We start from the raw sequence: 26,083 nt of genomic DNA, 5'->3' as shown, positions 1-26,083 counted from the left end.
AGTCAAGCAACAACAAGCCATTCATTCATAATATAAATCGTGGGCGCAAATGAAGCAAATGTAAAGTGAGTGAGCACTGTTATTTATATCCGATTGTGTGAGGATTCAATGAACTGAAAGTTTTCTTCAAGTTCTTCTTTTATTTTGCTTCTCATTTTTTTTTTTTTTCGTGAATGGAACAAGATAATTTATGCAGATGTTTCGAATGTAAATCTGTAATGAAAACATTTCAAGTGAATTCTTCTTCTTATTTCTGTTTTCATCTCTTCTTTTGCAGATTTTTTGTAAATTTGTCTCTTTGATTTACATATTTAGAGTTGGCTTAATAAAATGTGTAGCAAAATTTTTTGTTTGGTTTGTGGGTTTTTGGCTTGATGATTTTTTGAGGTTGAAGAATTTAATTGACTAGATATGAAGCTTTGTGTTCTATAAAAGATAATTGATTTTGAGATAGACTATTGGGATGTATGTGGTAGTAGGGTAGTTGAACTTGTCATTCAAACTGTCGACTAGTCGCTAACTGTTCTAATAAAGATGGGGTTGGATGCATATGACGTCTTCTAACAGGTTTTTTGTACCGTACAGGTCTTTCTGCACCATGAAAACATGTTCTTTCCCTATTAGGGATCCATAATATAGGACGCAAGACCACTTTGGGACTTCTGTCTGATTTGATCTAATTGCATAGTTATGCTTCTTCTTTTTAAACTTCTTACTATGGCAGATAATTTTTTAACCCATGGAAACTCATTTGAATCAAATTCCTAAGATCCTTGACATGAAAATTGACACAAAATAGTGGACATCATAAATCAAGTTTACTCCAATTAAAGCGTAATCAGACCAATCTTTAACATTTATTTCACAAAATATTAAAATTAAGTTTCATTTCAGAAAAATATAAATTAATTGCCCGCCACCACCGTGGTTATGGTATTACATTTCTTTTTCTGTTTGCCAATTTTGCGTTATTCGATGAGCCACACAAGTGCGTAGGAATGGAATTTAATGACTATTTGTGACTGATGTGACTTTTTATTCTTCATATTCACTCGCTAAAATTGAGGATTAATGGCTTGAGAGAGAAAATGGAATAATTAAGTGAAAAATAAAATTCAAGTGACAGACTTCATGTGCCATATGTGCAGGCAATAATTTTACATTGATGAGCCATAAAATTGCAATGCCAAACGGCATTAAAATATACAAATAACAATTTTATATGCCTAGATGACGATCGGCAGGCGGAAAGCTTCAAATGTTATTAATGTAACCTCCTCGTACTTATATATGTACAATTCGCAACTCTACATCCATTACTGAATCAGCTCTAGATGTCGTTTCCAACACTATATTTTCTCTCAATCTCATTATTATTTCTCAATTTAAATTCGATATAAAAAATGTTTTTTCCTCTAATAAATGTAAGGTTGGAGATGGAATGAATTTATCGTATATCATTTCTCAAATAATAATTGCCAATTTATGATGCCTTTTTACATTTTACAATATTCAAACTGCCCAAACTATTATTTCTTTCATTTTGTGTTTTTGTTGTTTTTTTTTCGCAATATGTACTTAAATTGCCATTGCATATACGACAATATGTACCAATGAATGTAGTGGATGCAGCATAGAAATGGGATTTGGAATGGTGAGAAATAGCTGAAGCGCATTTTCGGGGTTTTGTTGATGTCATTTAGGGTTTAATATGATTAAAGTACTCAGTAGTAAAACAGTTGGCGACAGTGACTTGTTCTGACTGTAAATGACAATCGACTTTCAAGTAGTGCAACATCTCGAGTAGCACAAATCGGGTAATACATCAAAAATCTAGCTCCAGTTCTGTATGACACAATAAATCCGGCACCACCATGCCACAGTCGCGTTGACCAGAGTGACGTCGGCTTGTTACCAGAATTTAAATTAATTAACCGACTTGTACTATTTGAGCAAGTTCAATGCTGTATGATGCTAAAGTACAGCATTATTGCATAATATTCAATTGCAAGCCTCAATTCATCATCAACATAAACCGCAAAATGACCCTTTAGACACATAATCACAAATGTCCACTCCGCAATCAACTCCTATTTGCCTAAAAACATGCTAATAGTAAAAATCGAATATGGGTTAGTCGACTCTATTTGCTGAGTGTTTTTCTGCGGTCTCACCATCTCTGTTTTCGCCACTAATATACTCCGTAGGATGAATCAATTTGATATTTCCAACTGTGAAGAGATTTTTTTTATGATTCGACTAACTTTCAATAAATATAATTTTTTTTATTCCTTCTGCAATATTTGTGTCTCTAATCTTGTGTCTCTGTTTTGGGTCGATAATAATGACATTTTTGTTGTGCTTAATATTTATGCAGTTTCTCTTGTATTGGCAATGAAAATAAATTTTCACATTATTAAAGTAGAAATTTTTTTTAATCTAATATTTATTAATATTTTTGTTTATTTAAGATCAATGGGATCTCCTCATGCAGCACCTCTCGCTTTTATTTTGTACATTAAGTTATGAGTCTGGCTGTCTCAATATATTGGTACATAATAAATTAAATAGAAATCTTGGAGTGCAGCAAAAAGCATTTTTATGCACATAATCATCACTATCGCTATTATTTATTAGGCATAAAATACACTCTTAGTAATTTTTGCATAACCGACCAATTGTGCTTCATTAAAAAGAGATTGTTTAGGCTAATATCATTGACTGTGAACGTTGCGTGTGTGCGAAATGCTTGCGTATCAACTATTTATCTGCCCACGAAATTGCTGTAGAAGTTGTTACTATTGAGTATGAATGAAAATGTGTTGTTATTGTCAGTTGCTAGGAAGTTCTGTCAACTTTTATAAATAGAAGTAGATATAAAAAATAAGCAATAAGAATTACGAGACTTCCGTCATGAAAATTATTGTTTATTTTCTCATTGAAATGACTGAATGTGTTGAATCCTGGATGGTTGCTTGAAATGTCGTTTGTAAGGTGGTTTAAATGGTTAATAAGTGCTCATTAATTTGTGCTTGTAGGTTTTTGTGACGAGTTATTTGTATGCTGTATTTAAGGGTTTAAGGGTGTATTTAAGGGTTTATGTTAGAAGTAAGTTGACTGAATAATTTTCTGAATGAGTAGTCAATCAAATCTCATTCCAATAAATCATTTCTATGCAGGAAATATACATTGCTGGACGATTATCCGAGGAGCGCATCATTAGGGTGTCACTCCGTTGTGTCAACGACAAGACGCAAATCTGCCCTAACGGCAACATAACAGCTGATTTCGACTTATTTTTGAGGCAAAAATTGCGGTTCGCCGCACCGTGCCACTTAAGTTAACTACCACATTATACTCATGCCAATTATTATCACTCATCGAAATTCACAAGTATCTGCGAAACCATTCCCCATTTATCACCAAAAATCTTCCTACATTCACTTCTTTTCAATGAATAAAGTCATTAAAGATAAACTGATAAGGAATTCAATTACATAATGAGCTTACATGCAAATACAACTTATCTGTCTACACTCAGCATTCTCATTATTTATTATATCTATAGCTCATATTGCGAGCTGCATGCCAATTCAATTAAATTAAGTGACAAACCAGCTATATCTGATATGCCTAGTTGTGAAAAAAAAGTATAAAAAAATAAGCGCATTAAAAATCACAACATTGTTGTTACCACAAGGTGCTCACTGCAAGCACAGCTCATTTTTTGAATTTTTTTCATATTCAACTTCATTATTAATTAAATTAATTTTGAAATTAATTACATGTGATTTAATTAATCGGTAATTAATTGAGTTGTTCTATTTACACACGTTATTTCATTCAAATGAAAAGATGTCTGTGGTCACCAGTGGAGTATGTCTACATACCATTTATTTTCAATTGAATTGTTAAAAATGTAAGCAACAAAGTAGTTAAAAAAGCAATTTTCTGCAATAAAACTGTTGATAATATATTTCACTTACATGTTTCACAAATTATCGTAGGCATTCAATTATTTACGGATAATATTTTACATTTTCGTGGTGTTTTCTTTATGACATTTTGCCGTCAGTGAAGGGTTGGTGACTTGTTGAATTCGGAAGGGTGATTCGTTGAATTTGGGATTGGGAAGGTTGAAATTGGACAGGAAATCTCATATATTGCCTGGAAATTTTCGGATTGGTATGATACTTGACTTTAGTTAATGTCTTATTGAATGATATAAGTACCTTGATAGTTTAGTTAGCAAGATTTGAGTCAAAAAATTGGTTTTGAATTTGAACTCTCGAGTTCGAAACCCAACATCAATTTAGGGATTTTTCGAAATTGACCCATAGAACATAAACCGGATAATTGATCAAAATTCATCAGAATGGTTTGACTCTGATTTGGCATTGTTTAGAGATTTGGCTTGAATCCGGCACCAAGCCAGCTTCACGTCATCCTGATGCCAGATTTAGGATTGATTTAACCGACTAAGGTTATTTGGGTAAAGGGTTTTTGTGTAGGGTCAAGGGATTCACAATGAAGAGTTTTTTCTAGAACGGACCTGAATATATTGTAACTTACTGAGGAATTGGAACAAAAGCTTACATTAATTTACTGCAGCATACACTACTGCTTCAAAACCTTATTCAAACCCAAGCTTCCTATCCCTCAATTGTCATCGTCATCACTTATTGTTTAGACGACATTGCAAAGTCACATAAATGCCTTACTTTTACGTGTATTGATTTACATATTTCCATAAACTATAGTGTAATATTGCGAGGTGCTATAATATGCTAATTAAACGACACTTAAATACCATGTAATTTTTTCCTTACTTCTTTTCCATACTTCATAAATTGTGTAAAGTGAGAAAGATGGATAGAAAAATATAAAAAATGCCATTCATGTGAACAATTCGCTCATTAATGAACCTCAATTCATGACAAGAGAGACATTTGGAATATTGTTGTAAATTCGAGCGACGAAATGAAGAAATTTTTGCAGAAAGTCATTTTAAGTCCTTGAAATAAAATTTATTTTTGCTGTATTTTTGCCTTTGTTTTGTCGGTCACTAGAGCCGCGCGACAACGAAGGAAAGAAGAGACATAGACAAATATCCAAATCCCATAAAAATTAATGATTTCATCATGAATCGTCTAAATTGCTATTTTTATCTAAATTTCTATTGAATTCTCTTTCGCTTTTGGTATTTTTGTTATGATTTTCAACAATCTGAATATATATCTATACAGTGATTTGTGCATGGCGATTCGATACATAATCCACATGAATATAAACATAAAAATTGATTTCAACACCGTCACTTGTGCGATTTAAATTTTTTTTATTTATAAATTGAGGCTTTGTCACTTATGGTGATTCCCAAATTCATTTAAAGATTAATAAAATTGGCTGTTCAGCTTACATGGACAATTATTGAATGAATTTTGGAATGAATCAATTTCAATTTTGAAGATGCGTAGATAAGATTATGAATAAGCAGATGAATGGACTTTGGATGTTATTGGAAAGATTGTGCTGTGATTAGATTTGGTGAATATTTTTGTCATCCGAAGATTCATGGACTTTTGTGAGGTTATGATGCAATATTTTCATGAATCCGAACAAATTTTATTTTTGAGCGTCGTTTTGCAGCAGTACCTTTACGTCTTGTTGTATCAACACTGCGATCTATCAGCGCCTTAGCGTCTAAATTGTGCTGTTCCATAAAAATTCTTCACAATTTTCTGAATTTGACATTTTTCTGTAGTTCACGTTAATTGCCGGTTAAAGCAAACAGTGAACAAACCTAGACAAAACTTCATCATTCACTTGCAATTTATTTTAATCATTAACCATAATCAAATTCTTCCATTTTCATCAATTTATGCAGATCATATGTCAAATGCTGCTTATTTACCTCTCACAAAAAAAAAAATGAATTTCTATCAACAAACAAAAGAGAAATAATAAGAAGAATAAGATTTGACTCGACTGATATATTAATGTTATTATTATGTGCCGATCAACTGACTTTAATCGTCGGCATATAAATGTATGAATGAACGAATGAAAGAGAAAATGTGGGAAGTTGTAAAATAAAACTGTGACTTTACTGACCTGCATTTTTACGTCGTCTCTTTTGGTCTGCATTTTCGTGATTTTTTTCAATGAGCTTTTTACTGGAGCTTTCGGAATGTTGAGCTTTTGGTGTCCGAAACTGTTGAGAGGTTTTCGAAATATATCTGAGATTTATTTAACATTTTCTATGACAAAGTTGCTTGCTTTAAATCCAAGATTTATGGTATGGCTCATAAATCAATGCGTTTAAATGCGTAAAATTTTCTTTCATTAAAAACTCTTTTGTGTACATTTTAAGCCCACCTGAATGTCTTCAGGCTAAATATGTGCCGAGAAACTCTTCTTTGTTTATTAAACAATTTTTTATGTGGATGATCTCTTTTAAGATTTTATTGCGGTTGGTATGATATTGAACAAACCACACAAAACTCAGCTTTTGAAGTTCAATGCAAAAATTAATATATTTTGGCCAAAAAATGGATAAAAGATCGGAACTAGAGCGAATTTTTGAGGGATAATCTTGGAAGTTTGTCTTGATTTGGATATTTGGGTTATTGGTGCAATTTTTGAATATTATTTTGTGGAAGTTTGAATTTTTGTGAACTTGATTTTGAGTGTCCGGGTGTGTTCCTAACTACTCTCCAGATTCTTGATTCGTTCCTTAATCACACGTTGTAAAATGCCCATATCATGGCTTGATTTCATCCTTTTTGTAATCTAAGTCTTTAAACTTCCGAAAAAGAACAAATTTGGATTTGACTGAATTCGAACCCACGACTGTCAGGTTTCCATGCCCTATCCACTCTTAATTTGAGCCAACCTCCTTACCTATTCGACCAGCAAGACATTTAACTGCACAAAGACAGATATCCATTACATTTCAAAGATCTCACAAAATTTCACAATCCAAATATGTCCTGTGCCTTATTTTCTCTCTTTTAAAAACGTTTCATAATTCTTCTTCCTCAATACTTATTTATACAAGACAAGGTAGTCAATCATTTTTACTATCCGAGTGACAAGAGATGAGTGTAAAAGTGACATAATAAATAGACCGTCATATATGTGTATATCCATCCATATCATTGTTGCTTATTTAACACTTTTACGATGCTCGATGCCTTTATGATATACTCAAGACACAAGTCATATCTCGAGGGCAGTTAAAAAAAGAAAAATAATAACTTTTCATCTTCATCTTTTTTCTTTGCAGGTCTTTTTTTATATCTTTCGCTATCGTACATATATTAAGTTTTTATGTCATGCTGAAATATTGAAAGGGAAAAGAGAACTTGACAAACAATAATAAAAGTAAGCAGTAAAGGAAAAAGACATAAAAAGGTGAAAATACAAAAAGTAAATAAAGAAAGAAGAAAAGATATACAAAGTGAAGGTTTTAAAGTCACCATCATGTCTGCAATGAATGAAGATTTATCTGTGATTCCAACAACAGAAGCGAATGCAACAATGAATAATGAATTGGTGAGTAATCATTTGCATTTTAATTTAAAAATTTTTCCACGCGATTGTTTACTGTTCATTAATGAATTGCTTTTTATTTCGATACCTTTTGCATTTGACGATGACGAGGAATTTATTTCTCTACTTAATAATGAAAGACTTCAATTGATGAGTAAGCGTCGAACCCAAATTATTTTTAACAAAGTTTTGTTTTTGGATAACAATAGAAATGTTAACTCTTGTGGGGATTTTGTCAGATTGTTCTTATGGTTGGGAATTATTAACACTAATAGTCAAGGTGTTCGTTAGGGCATCGCTGTGCTGCCGGCAAATCAAGAAATTGTCCTAACGACTGATTTCTAATCATTGTTTTGACCAAAAATGTGGTTTGAGCATTGTGTCGCTCGGATAAGGAAATGTGAAGCATGAGCACAAGAATTAAAAGGCTTTGAATTTGTTAAGAAATGTCAATGGTTATTTTATACTCAAATTATAAATACCACTGCAATTAAACGCAAAGTTTCGGTTTTCATACTTTTACAAGTTACAAAAATGAGTTAATCAGAAATTTCATGTGTTTTCATCAAGTTTTCATCTCAAAAAACCAAAATCTGTAATATTTTTGCACTCACTTAAGTCCGTTCTCATATTTACCTATTTGTCCATATATATCTTATAAAGCTAATAATTACGATTATGTTTATGATCGATTCGATATTATTTATGGTCAATCATGAATAATGCTATAAAGCCTTTTAAAAACTCTTTAAAAATCACAAAATTTTGCACAAAATTTCCATAACATCATTAAAATCAATTTGCACATTTTTTAGCATGCAAAACATTCACTCAATTTATTTGTAAAAGCTCAAAAAAGAAGACGAAGAAATGGAGGAGCGCAAAAATAGATTTCTTGTTTATTTTTCAGGTTAAGAATTTCATCTCATACTTCGCGTCTCATTATTCATTTTTTCATAGATCTTCTCCTCCATTTCTATCATTATTCAAAATATCAATAAACACCAATCCTTTATTTGTTTTTGAATCATTTTTTTTTCGCTTATTTATTGATGTTTTCTTTTGTTTGTTTAATAATTGACATTAAAATTTCGATGTATTTGGATATGACTGACTGGAATTTTCTTTTGTGTTGCTTTGTTTTATGTGTTCAATGGCTTGGTGGACATTGAAATTAAGTGCTAATAAGTTATGAGTATAGATTGAAATTAATAATTGATTTGAAATTTTAAATTATTGAAAATTTTACTGTAAATTTCTGGCTTGGCGCCGAATTCGGTTTGGTCCGTCCTGGTACCGGATTATGGACCGATCCATCGACTCATGCTGTTCGGGCAATAGCTTACATTTGCCGAAAACTTAATTTGCATAAAAAACCTTTAAATTACTCAAAAATCCCACAAACATTCAATAAAATCAACAATAATTAAAGTCACAGCATGTCGTCAAATTAATCTTTAACTTTGTATGACAAAAGACAATTTCAGCAGTCAATTGACATGTTTTTTTGTCATTCATCTAATTGCATATCTCAAATTCTTGTCTCTATACATTGCTCATTTTTCAACGACATGATACAGCAGACAGAATGAAAAAATTTTGAAATTTGCTCCAACAAGCAGCTTTGTGTCATGCAACATTTAAGTATAATCATTAAAATTACGTATTTAAATTTAAATGCTTCTATCTATGCCACACCTATATCATTTTTTTTTGTTTTACTTTAATCTAATCTCAAAAGCATTTTTTAAAACAATTTTGAATTTTATATAGTTTAAGATTGTAGCCTGGCATGCTCATGAGTGGTATGAGGAATAAAATTGATATTTGGTCATAAATGTAAAGAGATACCCGAGAAATACAATGGGAGGAATCGCATTTTTGGTCGTAAAAATAGGTCTTAATTAGCAGTTATGATGCTGCCAGGGCAACTTCGCATTTTACATAATTCGGTGACGTAGCGGCTTATTTGGAGGGGCTGAAGTGGAGTTTTTGCCTCTGCTCCTGCGTAGCGGTGTCCTAGCGAATACATTGTGTTGTTCGGGCTAAAAGCTTAATCGCTTGTAATAATCGTTAAAAATTATCTACAATTAAGATCAAAATCATGATATGAGCAGGAATAAAAATTACTTTGCAGATTGTTAAAAGATAATGGAATTATCTTATGGATATCGAAACTTTGTTGATTTATTTGTCGATATGCAATGGTTTTGTTTTTGGGCTGTAGTCCGAACAGCACAGGGTGTTCGCTAAAGTACTGCTATATGGCCGTATAAACGATAAACGTGAAGCCGTCTCCTCACCATTGCGACAGCTGGTTTTGATCCTCGGCTTATTACTTCGGTACCAAGGGCAATACCTACCCTGTTACCATGAGTTCGAGCGATTAGTTAGGGGCCAATTTTTAGGGTACTGGCCTAGTTTGCTATATCATTCATGTATAATCCCTCAAATAACTCATATTTAACGAAAGTAAAAATCATAAATTCCTATCAAAATTCCCCACCTTTCCCAACTCAAATTGAAAAATGTCTAAATTCATTCACATAATTACAGTAGCCAATATTGAAAAATGAAAAATTTAAAAACTTTTGAGTCTTAATCACTTTCAATCGATACGTATTTTCATTCTTTATCCAATTTTATAAAATACAATGTAGTAAATTGTGTGGATATTTATAAACAAATAGCTATTCAACATTTGTTGGCTACTTTAAAATATTTCAATAATTTCCTTTATGCTTTCAATTTCTATGCTGAATGATGTAAAAAAATAAAAATTCCACATGAGCCATGTTGTAACAATGTTGAGAGAGATCAAATGTCATCGCGGTGACCAAAAAAGATGCACATTAATCTCTTGTGTAATGACCAATAAATTTAACGTATGTCACATCAAAATATTCTCTTATTTTGTCGCACATAAATCATCAAACTTAAGCAAATGGAACTGATTTTATGAATATTTCAATGAATCAGCAGGCGACTTGAGATGCGGCATTGCTGTGATCATTTTATATCGATATAGTCTCATAATGATAATTTACGTTCATTAATAATCATGCAATTAAGAATGACAAGCGAATGGAAGGAAATCATAAAATTTATGAATTTAATTAGTAATTAATGAATCACGATACTGTTATTGTGTTATTTTGTTGCAATTGTTTGACATTCAATTAAGCTTTTAATAATAATGTTTATGATTTTTCAATTAATGAGATTGAGATATAATTGAATTTATTGTTGATTTTTATGTGGTCTGAGGTCCTTGGATGAGGTTTTCTGTGAGATTTTTGTGGAGCTTGCCATGGGTGTAGTTAGATATTTTTTGATATCGAATGCAGTAATTGAGGTGGCGTGAGAAAGATAAATTGGTGGAGAGTAGATTGGACTGTACCCAGACTAAGCCTTTACGGTGCTTATGGAAAATGAGATTGAGATAAGATTTAAAGCGCTTCGAACACATAAATCACATTTTATCAAATTTTTAATAAATTTTATATTAATTTTGAAAAATAAAATTGATTTTTGTGGGATTTTGTTAAGGTTTGTCCAAAACTGCAGATCTGTAGACAAACTATTAGGTTCAATCGAAAATTGAAAGGTCGGCGCATCTAAAATATAGAAAATGCAAGCTTTCGATTGAAATTTTTAAATCTTAAACTTTAGTCATTGCTAGTTTGAAATGATGAAAACATTTCATGCAATCTCAAAATTCTTAACGCCTTCACCAAAACCATTCATCAATTTATCAGATCCAATAATCTCCAGCCAGCAGCCTTCATCATTTCCCAATAAACACAGCAATTCCATGTTGTTTCATGTTGTCTAGATCTCTTGTTTTGGATTGTTATTGTAAATAATTCCATAAACTGTGTTTATGTATCATTACACAAATAGACATTCAATCAAAAACAAGAATACCAAGTATAGCAGTAAGAGCTATCCCGCATTTCCGATTATGTAATTTTTTGACGGGTTGATTTTCATTTCTTTCTACATGCTGATGCATAATAACATACAAATGTGCAATCAAAAGATCTTTGAATTTATTTTTATAAAAAGTACATAAATTTCATTATTGAATTCATAGCACCATAACGATTTATTCTCTATACCATACATGCGTATGTGTTGAGTGTTTGTATAAATTTTCTATAGTCGACTTGCTAACTTGTTAATTATTGTATGAATTACATCATGAATTTATAAGTAGATATGCATAATGCACATACTTAGACCAGTTGCATTTAATTAGCACTCTTTAAAAATATCGATATTGCACACAAAAACAGAATATCCAATCGACCACTTAAGGTAATGTAATTTCGTGAAGATGCGATTGGAAACTTCAATGCTGTAATTATGAGATTTAAGGTTTAATAAAGGCAATTAAAAGTAAGAGGATTAATAAGTTTTATTGAAGACATTGCTATTAAGGGTCATTTTGTACGAGATTTCTTGATATATGGCTTAGGTTCATAGTTGTGATTTGTGAGGGATTTTATGTATGCTGTAAATGTCAAACACTTAAAAATTAATTACTAAACATTAAAAAATTGAGGAATTTGTCGTTTTTGAAAATTTATGGTGGTCACAAATTTGAATGGATGAACAAAAGACTTAGTTTGTTCAAAATGAGTTTCCATTCACCAATCCTTATTTCTTTGATATTTATTAAAGGTTGTCGAGATTTGCTCGAGACCGAGATCAAGACTTAATGGTCTCTTAACTGTCGAGACCGAGACCTGTAAGAATTGTCTTGAAGTCTCGGTCTCCAAAATTTGTCGAAACCGAGACTTTGAGAAACCTTACTTTTAATATCGAATATCAACTAGTGCTCGAACTTGTATCGGAATTTTGTATGAAAAAACAACTTGAGTCTAATCAACTTAAGTCTAGACGACTCAACTACTTGTCAATTTGAGCTCTGGTAACAAAATCAGATATTTATTAGGTTCTGCTGAATATTAGCATAACTAATTACAAACGCAGACCACGATCAAGCCACTTAACATCCAATTTTGATCCATAAATCGATAAACAATTTTAAAAACTTGAACAATTGAATAAATAATTTTAATTTAACTAATTGACTCCCAAATAATTAGAAAGAAAATTTGGATTCATTAAGCCTTTAAATACTCAAATTAAATGCTTTTGGAAACAAGCAGAAAGTTGGAATTGGAATAAATATTTAATTAATTACACGATCTCTTTGATTCAATATTTGATGAATTGCATGTGCTTAAGCAGCTTGTTGGAGTGTAAATTGAAATTAATTTATTAATAAACAGATTAGATGTATCAATTTTAATTTAATTAATTAATGAAAATATTAATAAAATGTTAATGGGATTCAGTGAAAAATATTTTGATTTTTTATAGCTTTTTTATGCAAAAATATTTTAAACATATGCGCATTTAAAGACGAGACTAATGTTTTGAAGGATTTAGTCATAAATAATATGCTTGAGTCAGTCTGATTAGAATTTTATGCTTTATCAATGACCATCACTTGCCATCACTTTCCATTTCCGAAATTTAATTAATTATTTTAAAGAAAACTAATCAAAATTTAAAAATTTCAATTTCTTTCAATCATCAAATATTTTTAATTTTTCACATGTCCAACAGCAATTTTTGCTCCAGTCAATCATAATCACATGAATCACATCATATCTAACATTTTGGCACAAACCAATTAAGTACACGAAAATAATCGCAATTAGCAGTTTATCTAAAATTTCACTCCAAATGATTGGCATTTCTGATCTAATTTTCTGCACAATTAGACTAGACATATGACACATAAACATAAAACAAAGGTTAAGACATAAAATATGTATTGGCCATAAAATATACCCCGAAACTAAAGTTAACCATTTTTTACCACATTTCGTAATTGAAAACGAGCCTCGAAATCACCACAAAAAAAGATTAAAATTTTTTACTAAACTCAATTTTGATAGCGACTTAACCGAATCATCCATAAATATTAAGCGATAAAATGATAAATTTTAGAGTTAAGACAAGAGGGAGGAACTAAATCCATAACGATTTATTGATTTGACCAAAATTGCCATTTAATCCTATTAATTATCAATTTATTTTGCAATAATTTATCGTTAACTTCTCTTTTGTGTATCAACGCTGTGGTTTTTGATATTTTTAAATCGATTTTTTTTATTCCTTATAGCGATAAATTTAGATTGTGGTTTAGACCTAGTATAGAATATGATTCTTCACTTCGTTTCTCACTTATTGGATTTATGATTTATTTGCAGACTTTGAAGTGCGGTGTTGAGGGATATTTAATATTCTTTGGTGGTTTGTTGCATCACTAAGCTTGTTATCCTTAATTGATTTAAATGTGAGCATTTTTCGATCAAATGACTTGGTGTCTGGCTGATATAACCTGATACGAATGAATACGAAACATTGAATACGATTTTTTGTTTTCTTAAAGACGGTTGCTTTTGGTTATTGATCTTCAAACTCTGTATGCCTTAGGATTTATAAACTTCACCTCCCAATTTGTGTAACAAATCACGAATACCACAAGTTGGCGTGACTAGAACAACAAAAAAGCACCCGAATCCAACTAGACTTTCCCTGAGATTGTACTCATACCATGAAAGTTTCCTGTTGGAATTTCTGACCAGCAACGTTACTGTCGCTTCTTCATTTCAAGGACTAAGGAATTTATAGCCGCGATCACCACATTCTTAATAAACCAATCTTAAAATTATAAACCATATCTATGCAAATGAATTGATCTGTTAGTCAAGATCTAAGAAAATCAGTAAATTAAAAACAAAAAATCGCTTCAAGTCATCCAGATTTTTTCACGATAATTGAATTTCAAGGCGCAAGAAAAGAAAGAAGTGAGATGAAAGCCTCCTATTAAGTAATAAATTTTAATATTCGACCATTCATTTGCAATTAATCAACCACTAGTTAAAGTTTTGTTTCGTGCCCTCAAGCGACCTCGTAATTATCATTCATTATGTTTACGATTTCTTCTTGGTGTTTTTTTTGCTAGTGTCTAATTTATCATTAGTAAACAATAATAATAAACGCATTTTTGAATGTTTTGCAAAGAGTGAGAAATATTTAAATGGCACGAATTGGGAATTTAGAAAGGAATTTTTAAAATTGAGAAATAAAAAAAAGTTTATGATAAATTTGTTAACAAAATGTTTTTATGCTCAACAAGTGAAAGGAAAGATGTTATGCAAAGTTAAACACGGGGAGCGATAAAACGTTAAATAAATAAAAGATTAGTCTCTGGAGTAATCGTTTAGGTGTTCAGCTCGAAATTGGTGTGGTTAATCGAAGGTCGTAGGTTCGAATCCTCACAGTTGCTGCACTTTCAGAAACTAAGATACTTAAACTGCTAAATGTACGAGATCAAGACGAAATTGAAGCTATGGGTAGCCGGAACAGCACAGTATGCTGCCTAAGGCACCACTACATCGCGGCATCAACGGCAAGATGCGAAATTGCTGTGAAGGCTCCATTATGGCTAATTTTACGGTTGAACGCCTTGTGCCGCTAGGAATTGAATTAAGAAACGGGTCAGGAAAGAAACGGACCTAGTACAAGATTATGAATCTTACGAACGAAATATTGATAGAATTTATATAGAACTGACCTGAACGTATCATGTTACGTCAATTGAAGATCCAAACGATTACCTTAAAACAAAAGTCAAACAAAAACACACACAATCACTCAAGTGACCATTAATTGATAAGTCTCACAGTTTATTTACTTAAGACTTTATTTTGCAATTTTCAATTCCAATTCCAAAACACTATGATTATCCATCTCCATTAAAACATAAAGTGTAAAAAAATTTTTAGACGCATGCGACGCGCTTGAATTGAACGGAAATGGCATAACAACCTCTCTCAATAACTTCTTATTGCTCTGTCCACTTTTTTTCTCATTCACAATTGCACGACTATCTTATTATAATATTTAATATCGCGTAAAAGTGTAATCGTCGGACTCATTGATTATTTTATGGTAAAGACTTGAGACTGTCAATTGAATTAAATGTGGGACGATGCGTGATAACATTAATTTTGTCACCTCTCTTTCTCAATGTTTACTTTAAGGTGTACAATTGCATAGTAATATTTCTGCATTGAGATAAAGATCGTATGGCTTAGCAATAGAAGTGATACTTAAACGCTTTTGAGTCGGTTATTGTAAATTGAGTCCATCGCTGATAGAAAAACCACTTCTTTTATTCTTCAATAAATACTTCAAGTATATGCATAATATAGTAGGGAAAAAAAATGAAAATTTCTCATGCTAAACGTGCGTTTAGTTAGGTATGATTGCAAATTTTTGATGTTGAAAATTATGAGGCATTTGAGGAAGTTAGAAGATATGGTTTGAAGCGCATAATATGTTAGTTATTCTATATCCACGTAATATCAACAATATTGAGTTTTGAATTAATTTAGGCTTTTGTTTCGATCTTAAATTGGCATAAACTGATACTTTTAGGTCCGTTCTATCAATATTTAATTCGTAAGCTAATCTTGTTGTTCTGAAAAAGCTCAAATTTGGAAATGATCTTATTCGAACCTTTCGATAGCTCATTTACCACACTCCAATTTGAGTCAATCGCTGTCATGATTACTCCACAGAAGCTCAACTTTAACTGCTTGTATATTTCATTAGCTTACATTCAATTAAGTCAATTTTCGGTGCAGTGCAGTGATGAGCAACCAGTGTGATGTCACGATTTTCTAGAAATGCCATGGATTTTATGGTGTTCAGTTTTCTTCGAGTCTTGCCACCAAAGTGTACTGCAAAAAGAAAAGGGCTCAAGCACTGGTCTAGAGCATCTAAAAAGTGCACAAATTCCATTTTAAAGCACACAATCCAAAATGCTAACCTCGTTGGCACTTCTCATAACAATTAAATGCAAACTCTAAAATCTGCAATGTTTTTTTAACTTTTGTTTGATTTAATTAAAACACTTCACACTCCCTACAATCCATCCATGTGTGTGGCAATTAATTGTTCTTTGCTGGATATTTTTATTTCTAAATTACGTGCTAAAATATATACAACAAGACCAATCCAAAACATGAACAAATACAGCAATAATTTGTGAGTTGTTTGCATGAAAAAATTTAATTAAAAAAAAGTGAGAAAACTTTTTATTATTGTATGTCCGCCCAAAGGGGATTTGTTGCATAGATATGGTGCTATTGTATAAAGAGATCAAATGTTGATAGTAAACCCACCGTTGTCAGTTGATTATGCTAAGTAAAATTAAATTAAGTTGAGATAATTAAAGTTTAGTTGAATTAAAAAAAATGTCTTGTAAAACCTGAGAAGGAATAAAAAAGCTTTGCACGACTTTTTGTGCTGCTAGACAAATGATTTGGCTTGGGAATTAATTTTTATTCTTGCGAAAAATGACTTTTGATAATTGACCTATTCATATTATTTTTGTGAATAAAAGTGAGAGGTGTTGGTGATAATTGGAGCATGACTTTGGAATAGTGTATTGATTTGGGATCAAAATTAGGGATTATTTAAGTCAAAATAGGATTTAATTGCTGACAAGGTCGCAGCTAGTGGGGGAGAAATGAGGATGGGTTGAAATGTGACCCTCCAAATCGTCTCTTCTTCCCTGAATATGCTCCTGAGTGTTGTCGATTTGTGACGAAGGTTTTTTACAGTGCTACTTAATTTCCAAACGTTCCTCAAGCTACATTTTCATTAAATCAACATAAATCCAAAAAGCATTTGCAATTTCTTACATAATTTCACAATATTTACCCAAAAACAGATCAATTAAATCCAAAAAGTCTCTTGATTTAATCTGTCATAATGAGATTAACCTCTTCATTGAAGCCATTAAGTCCAATCTTGTCAAGGTTAGATTAAAAATTCACTCATTATACTCCGCAATCTCCATACAATCTCATTAGTGAGTTAAATTACAAAACAACAAACAATAAAATCACCAACAACAGAAAGACAAACTCAATTAAGATCTTTAAATTAAAGAAAAAAATTAATTTTTTACTGACTGAGTAAAAAAAAGTCGTGAAAAAACGCAAATGATGCAAAAGTTCAGTAAATTAAAATCATTTGATTTGACATTTTGCTCAGATTTTTGTTTTTGACGCGCAAGTTACTGCGGCTTTTTTACATGAAGAAATCGGAATGTAACACACAGCATCATTGTTTCATTATGACGTTTGATTTCATCATATTTCTTTAATGAGTTGCCGTCCCTCCACTTTACATTTGTTATTTCTTTCTTCTTTACCAGTTCACTTATTTAATTATACATTTTTCAAGATAACATTTCAAGTAGTAATGTACTTGAGATCATGGGAAATTTGTCACTTGTTGGAAGACAATTAAGATGACATTTTAATCACAAAGAGGCGTCTCAATTTGTTTTACAGGTTTAAGTTAGTTGAACTGTTAATTATTTATAAATTAAAGCGGAAAAAGGTTGTAAAATGTCAACAGTACTTGATGTGATTTTATAAAACTTACTTACTTACTTATTTCACTGAGTGGACAGTGAATCAATTGTGATCCATGGTCTCTCATGGATATAAACTGAAGCAAAATACATTCTGAAGAGCACAACTTGGTTAATCGATCCAAAATCTGGCACTTGCCATGCGTGATTCTCTCATGGTGCTGGAGTTGAACTGAATCCGATACCAAGTCAGAATCACATCGGTCTCGGCGAATTTCTGATCAATTAATCGATTTGTGTTTCGGGTATCTCTGGCTGCTGCTCTATTACTATCTCTGCCAAAAGCTCCATTCCATAAGTTCTTTGGATGACCACCTAATGTCTTGTAATATATAAAGTCAGACTTAAGCATCTTCGTTGATTAAGTCTTCTTCTGTTGGAATTGAATAATCAGAAAATTTTGGTCTCGACTCGACAAGTTCAAAAAAGCATCTCCACAATAGAATTCTACTCTGGTCTGCCAGTTAGATCCTTCGAGTCTCCTCAATTCAGTTCTTTTTTACGCTTAACATAGATTCCTTGCTAAAATTGAAATATTTCAATTATTTCCTTCAAAAAATTCAAATTTAAAATCAGATATATTTTATGACAACTAAATTCCATTTGACCATGGAACTAGATTGAATCACAAGAATGGCATTAAGGAAGGGCGATCACATTTCTTCTCAACATTATTATTTCTGACTTTTATGCCAGCATCTAAAAGTTATAAAATGTCATATTTAGTAAAGTATGCAACATTTAAGCTGGAATTTTCAACATTTTATTATTCAGGAAGATAATTGAATCTATTTAAATAGCTGCAAAGTTCTCACACCCTTGGCGCTTCACGGATGTTTCATTCCACAGCTCGTTAATGCATTCATAATTATTTATGCATATGCTAAGATAAATTTAGATGTAATAATTCATTGGCATTGTGATTGAATCAATAATTTCTGTTTCATTGCTTGTTTTGTGTTATATCGAGTGCCAGACACTAACTACACTCATGGGAAATATTTAAAAACTTCTTGAATTTTTCGAATTTTTAAAAACCGTTGGAAAAATTTCAAATTTTGAAAACTTGCTCAGGTTGAGGATCGAACCCATCATTGGTTACTTACCTAGTGCTCTATCTCTTGGGTCATCGAACCATGTAAACGCATGTTGCAAATTTTCATCTTAAATAGAAAAAATTCAAAAAAACCGTTTGCGTTCCCATAAAACGAAAGTGAAATCTCCTTGATTGTCTGCCTTACTCTCATAAACAACTGCATCTTAACCTTCCTATTCACATCTTTTCTTTCCTAACATAATCTCCGTTATTTATTTTTGCATAATTTACTTCCAATTAATTATTTCACAATTACAAACAACTTCCATCGTTTTGTTTTACTTCAAATAAAATTCACGACAAGAAATTCTTGTTCAATTATAAGAAAAATCTGCATAAATTCACTTACTATACGATCGAAATATGTAATAATATTAACATAGTACCTCATGCATGGGAAAAAAGTTTAGACTTGATACAATTTTGCAAAGGAGCGATGCAATAAGAAATAAAAAACTAGATGGGGACTGTTCAAATGTTATGGAACGTGATTAATTGAGGTTTTGAGCCTCGACACCCTCCTTGTAGCTTGTATCAGGTGGAACAAAGCCTCAATCCCCCTCCACACCCCCCTAATGGTGCTACTTAATTAGTAAACGACCCCATACTTGTAATGCACAACAGTGGGACTTTAATTCATAATAAAAACGATCATCATCACAGTACAGTACATGAATAATAATAAAAAAATGAGAAGTGAGTGAATTTAAAATAGATGAAACCATAAATAACAGATTGCGGCATCACTGTTCTGTCATAAATATTGTTTTACGTACTAACCATGTAATAAAAATACATTAAATATGCCTGCAACATTTAAGACATCAATTATATCGAATATACGAAAAGGGCAGAGGTTTTATTTATGCCTCGATTTGCTTGCATCTATTTTAAATAAGGAGCAAGAAAATCAATAAGCGAATATATATTTAATAGCACTTTTAAAATAAAAAAAAATTGTTATTTGCAAAATCTGTGAAAAAAATAAAATAAATATCGTTTAATGTTTCATAGGTTCTGCACTTGAGGGCATAAATTAACAATAGAGAGGACATGCTTGTAACTTTTTAAAAAAATCTATTTCTCTTCTTTGTGCTAGTTTTTGAAATTTTCTAAGTTTAACATTTTTGTAGAAAAAAGTTGTTGCAAATGAGCTCAGTTTGTAACGTTGGGATCAAAATATAGAAACTTTGTCCTAATTAAATATGATTTTCATGGCATTTTTTAATTAAAAAAAGATCGAAATTTGATTCTAAAAGACCCGAACAACACATCTTAATTACTAGGACATCAATATACTGCTGTATTAACGGTCAGATGCCTAATACGACAGTCTCTATTTTAGAACCATTTTTACGTCGATAAATGTCAGAACATAGCTGTATTCATAGATTCATTTGCCAAAATTATACTTGATTAACCTATAAGGGGGAGGTAATCGATATACAACTCCTACTCAAGATAATCTACTCATATACCTTGTATACCGCGATACACTTAAGCTTGTTCCAAGGCACATCAGTATGCCGCTGTACACGGTCTGGACATCACTGGTATATTGCGACATAAGCCTTAATCCAAATTGCTTACTGTATCTAATATCATTTATTAGAAATATGTCTACATTATTTTATAATTGTCACCTAATTTTTAATTTTCAAGCAATACTCTATATTTATCTCTAATGGAATTTATATCAAATTATCATCTACCTAAGTCTACCAAATGACTATAATTAACTTAATCAGTTTCGACCTGATACGCAATAGTCTGGGATTTCAGTTCCAAATAAAAGGACGATGCAAGTTTAAATATTTTTCATAACGATTCATAAACATTTCGGATAAGTTTGACTTAATAAAATTTATTGAGTTATCAAAGCTACTGAAAATATTGAAAAAATATGTTGCGGCATTTGCTTGCATTAGTTATTTTGTATTTAAATTTTTGTAACAGTTCTATTGATTTGGATTCTTCAAAACTATCTCCGGCTCAATTTCTTGTCCAAAATACACTGTGTGATAAAGTGACAAAACTACTTAAAGGAGTTTTTGAGCAGAATAAAGTTTTTCGTGATGGAATTGTTGACATAGCAATTTCTGATTATTCACTACAACTTGACACCAGCTGCATGACAAGAAAGCTTCATGAACAAGATGACAGAATTGTAATTGACTGGTTTACTAGTCTGAAATCCAGATTTTGGTTTCTTGATCCCGATTATTTCATTTTTATTGTCGATTATACAGATGATGTGAGTAATTTGGATTCTAAGTTACTCAAGCATTAATATCTCTAATTTCCTATTTTTAATTAGTATGATGCAGTAAAAAGCTCTTTTATTAATCGACTCCACATCAAATCGTTCACAAAATTTGTGTTCATCACAATCTTTCCGAGTATGGATGAATACGTCAAACGTCACAAGACCCGGAACTTCTTTTACATTGCCAAGTCATTTCATGGTCGATCATACATATCTGGATTGATTATTAATTTAATCGATAATGAAATGGAAGAATACAATTTTTATCGAACACTAAACAACATAGACATTGCGGACAGTAAATTCAATTTAGATATTGAATCAAAGTATAGAAAAATTCATGTCCTGTACTATGACACACCACCCTACTCTTATCGAAATGATGACAAAATCATCGGTGTTGAAGGACATTTGATTGGGGAATTTTGCAGTCGGTATAATTTCAGTTATCATATAATTAATAATCAAAAAGCTACTTTAAATCAACTAGACTTTTTTGATGTTAGTTTGTCGAGAAGGTTTAGCAACAATGCATACTCAAATAGCTATCAAAATATAGAATTTGTAGATAAAGGCACAAGTCAATGTCTTCTAGTTCCTCGTAATATTCCTGTTTATTCTCACATTTTTTCAACTCCATTTGAGAACTTTTTCCTTATTTTGGTGCTATTTTCTGCATTTTTAGTTGCTATTTTATGGAAAATATTTCGAAAAATTCAAAAACAAAATTTCCAAAATTTTCAAATTTTCGTGTCAATTTTGAAAATATTTTTTGGATATTCTATTGATGATCAGGATTTTACTAGATGGACACTAAAGGAAAAGTTACTTTTAGTTCCATTTATAACTATTTGCTTTATTTTGATGGACATTTTAAAGTCATTTGTCATTTCAACGTCAATTGTCGAGCAACCAATGAGATCAATTAAGTCTATAGAGGAACTGATCGCATCAAACACGATGATCTATGAGTATTATGAGTCAGTTGATGTATTTCCACAGAACAAAATCCTTAACTTGATTCCAGTCTTGTCAGGTTCATCAGCATTATCACAACTACCCGAAAATGTTGATAGAAATCTCGTTTATGCAGTTCGATGTAAATTTGCTGAATTATTTGTTGATTCAGAGAAGAATTTTGATAGAAATCATCAATTATTTGATGTTTTTGATGGGCATATTGGTAAAAGTAATGCAAATTATCTCATACATGAAGGAGTTCTGTTTAAAGATAAATTTTTGAATTACATTGAATGTTTACAAGAATCAGGAATTTTAGATTTTTGGATCACAAATACAGTCAAGGATTATTTTCCAAAACGTGTCGAACGTGATGAGCAGAATAGTGTAGCTTTAGATGCTTTATATTTGCCATATATCATTCTTATTATGGGGATAGTTACAGGAGTATTTGTGTTTATATGTGAAATATTATATTTTAAGTACAAAGAGTGGAGATTGAGTTTTGTAATTGATTTAAGAAAGAAACGAGCAAAAGAAGAAAAGTTTGAAAAATTTTACAAAATATTAAGATTTTTGAGTTTCTCGAAGAAAAAGGATAAAGAATTGAAGAGAGAAAGATTTTATTATGAAGTTGTGGAATGAAATCGGAAGTCAACTTAGAGAATGTTCGAAAATTACGTAACGCTTAAACAGGGACTATAACTACACTATGGAGTGAAAATTTCGATTCATGAATTTTTTACAAAGCGTTATGGTTGGGGAAGTTCTAAAAGACTATATTTAATACCGCATTAAGTAATGTTTGAACGTTCCTCTACTTAATTACAATGCATATGTGCTATAAAAATCATAGATTGCAGGTTAAATTATAAATTATAGATTGAAAAATTATTAAATGTAATATTTTGATTGCAAATAATTAATTTGTGAATTTAATTGATCTAAAATTTGAAATAAAAAGTTTTGAATGGATATAATAAAATTTAATTTTGAATACAAATAGTGGGTGTAGGCAGCAATCTTTCAGAATATCCTAGAATAAACTTTAAATTTACTATATGTCTTCCAAAAAATTTGAAACTACATCGATCCCTAAAAACTGCGCTTTAAAATCAAACAATTCAAATTCTCATGCTAAATTATTTATTCTCTCCTAAATCTTAAATGTATTTACTCACGAAAGTGATTCGAATTATTTTCTTTCATCGTCTTCTTTTTGCTTGTATTTTGATTGTACATTTAAATAGCAAATTATTATTTGTAGTTAAGGCGAGAAGAAATGAAAGAATTTCGCATGAATATGAATGAGAAGAAAATGAGAGCAATAAACATAAAAAATTTGCTTTGCAAATGTTTAAAAAAATTATTGACTTTCTTTGCATAATGTTGATTTAGAAACTGAGAAGTTTGTTTAAGAGATTTACGACTAGATAACTGATTATAAATTGAAATTAAGAATGGAAATTTTTGGTTTATTGGCTGAGAACGGAGAATTTTTTAATGGTTTTTAAAAGTGTGAGGGAACTAGCTATTTTGATGTTGTTAGGCTTATTATTTATGATCTGACTGATTTACCTGACAAAAGAGTCAAAAATGACAAAACTGATAAATTTCGTCACCTGAGCTGCTTTCCCCCTTTGCGAAGACCACCTAAAATCTCCAATTACCTCAATAGAGCGTTCAATGATCTTTCATCTATCAAGAAGCTTCTATTTGCGTTTCACATACTTGTTAATATGACTGTATATCTCATCTAATGTGTATCCATTTCAACAATTATTATTGCTTTACTTAGCGGATTTATAAATTGAATATCATATTGAATAAAAGAAGAAATTAGCATGCAATAATAATTTCTATAACATGAAACATTAGATTTAAAGAGAAACATCTTTTTGAGGTAGTAAATGGATGTATAATTTTGAATGTTTGTTTGTTTGGTGTAGTTGGGATCTTTTTGGATGCTCGGTGTCTAGGTTCTTCTGGACACTCCTGGATAAGCGTAGTAAATGTGTTAATAATTTTGAATTTTTGTGTGTTTGTTGTGGTTGGAATTTTTAGGGATAGTTGTGATTTTGGGGTCTCAGAACACGTCCCTGACCGTCAGATTATGCCGTTAAAGCGGCGCCATATCGACTAAAATGTCTTACTCTATTAGTCGTCGAGTACTCGGTGAACACATCAAAATTTCAAAGTTGAATTAAACGAATCTACATTTCTAGTAATAAAACTAATAGAGAGCATAATATCAAAGTCGAAGGCACACACATAAACATTATATAGTCTTGTAACTTGAGACACATAAATTCTATAGCAAGTAGTAATAATGAAAGAAAAAAAAACTGTACAATTTCGAAATAAAACAATGGGTTTTAGTAGAAAAAAATAGACACACATAACAGACATGGAGAGAATCAATATTATGCATATATGTAAAGCATATACACGAATAGTGGCGGCACTGAACCTCAATTTCGTAATCATCTTCTTTCCACTTAGCAATATGATGCTGATGATGAATATCGTATTTCAATTTATTATTAGCTTTTTGCTTAGCTTTTTTTGAGATACATATTTAATGTTGTTTTTTCCTTCATATTTTCTAGCCTGTACTATTGTGTATCATAGACACACGCTTTTTGAGGAGTTTAAAAACATACATAAAACTTATCGCTTACATTCATCTCGACCTTATTAGAGGGAAGCTATAAATTAATTGACTGTTTATGCTTATTGAGCATTTCACTCAAAATTGGACATGTTATGGAGTAATTTTTTAATGTTTTTTTTTTTTTGTGTGGAGGAATAGAAAATGGAGTTATTAGTTGATGATTATCTGTTTGTTTGGATTCGCCTGTCGTATTTGTTTTGGACTGTCGAGATTGTCAAAGCTGTTTAAGAGTATCAATCAAGATCTTGAAGAGTGACATAAGTTGTAGGTTTTTAAAACACTTTAGAGTGGTCATCAATGGCTAAGGAGGGGATTTAGATTTCCGGAATAGCATAAGTCGGTTGATTGATTCAAAATCTGGAAATCTGGAATCAGAGGCTAGAGGCAATTGGTTAGAGGATTTGTGCTGCTATGGCATTATGAATATTTTCCGAATAGGACAAATCGGTTAATTGTTCCAAAATTTGTCACAAGGCTGGCATTACTCTGGCATGACAGATTTCCTAAAAAGCACAAGTCGGATAACCAATCCGAAATCTAGCACCAAGCAGACATTAATCAAAAAATGGCACAGCCACGTTTTCAGGAAGGAATTTTATTGAATCGTCCTTTTTGGAAACATCCTTACTCTGGTCGCTGATCTTAACCGAATCCTAGCTTCAAATCAGGATTATGCCGATTTAAATGCCAATTTTAGATCAATTATTCGACGTGTTCAGTAAGAAAACACTAATCGGGTTTGTCTTGAAGTGTCTTACCTCAATTTTCAACATTGTAGATTTCTTCCTTTCGCAATTTAATCAACAAATTTGGGTAAAACATTTAATTTTGGGTAGAGCTTAATTCACAGCACAACAATTTAACACAAAAATAAACTTCATTACCATAAATAGACTCCTTAACGATTCTAAAATGCTAATTAAAATGTGAGCTAAAATCAAATCCAAATTCGTGACTGATGGCGTCAAAAGAATAATTTTTGATATTCATTTATTA

The 26,083-nt window shown here is 31.3% G+C and overlaps 1 protein-coding gene across 2 annotated transcripts in view; it reads left to right on the top strand.

Annotated features, from left to right (window-relative positions):
- chas (chascon) overlaps positions 1-26,083 on the top strand; it is a 219,825-nt gene that overhangs the window by 29,272 nt on the left and 164,470 nt on the right. For both annotated transcript variants that reach the window (XM_070635286.1, XM_070635285.1), the window contains exon 3: positions 7,289-7,557. In XM_070635286.1, coding sequence (XP_070491387.1) covers positions 7,486-7,557 — 72 coding nt within the window. In that variant the 5' untranslated portion in view covers positions 7,289-7,485. The remainder of the gene's footprint in view (positions 1-7,288; positions 7,558-26,083) is intronic.

This window comes from Chironomus tepperi, unplaced genomic scaffold (genome assembly GCF_022539635.2).
Source record: "Chironomus tepperi strain 1889 unplaced genomic scaffold, CSIRO-AGI_Ctep_v1 contig_87, whole genome shotgun sequence".
NCBI classification, from domain to species: domain Eukaryota; kingdom Metazoa; phylum Arthropoda; class Insecta; order Diptera; family Chironomidae; genus Chironomus; species Chironomus tepperi.
This window is presented reverse-complemented; position numbering and strand designations above follow the sequence as displayed.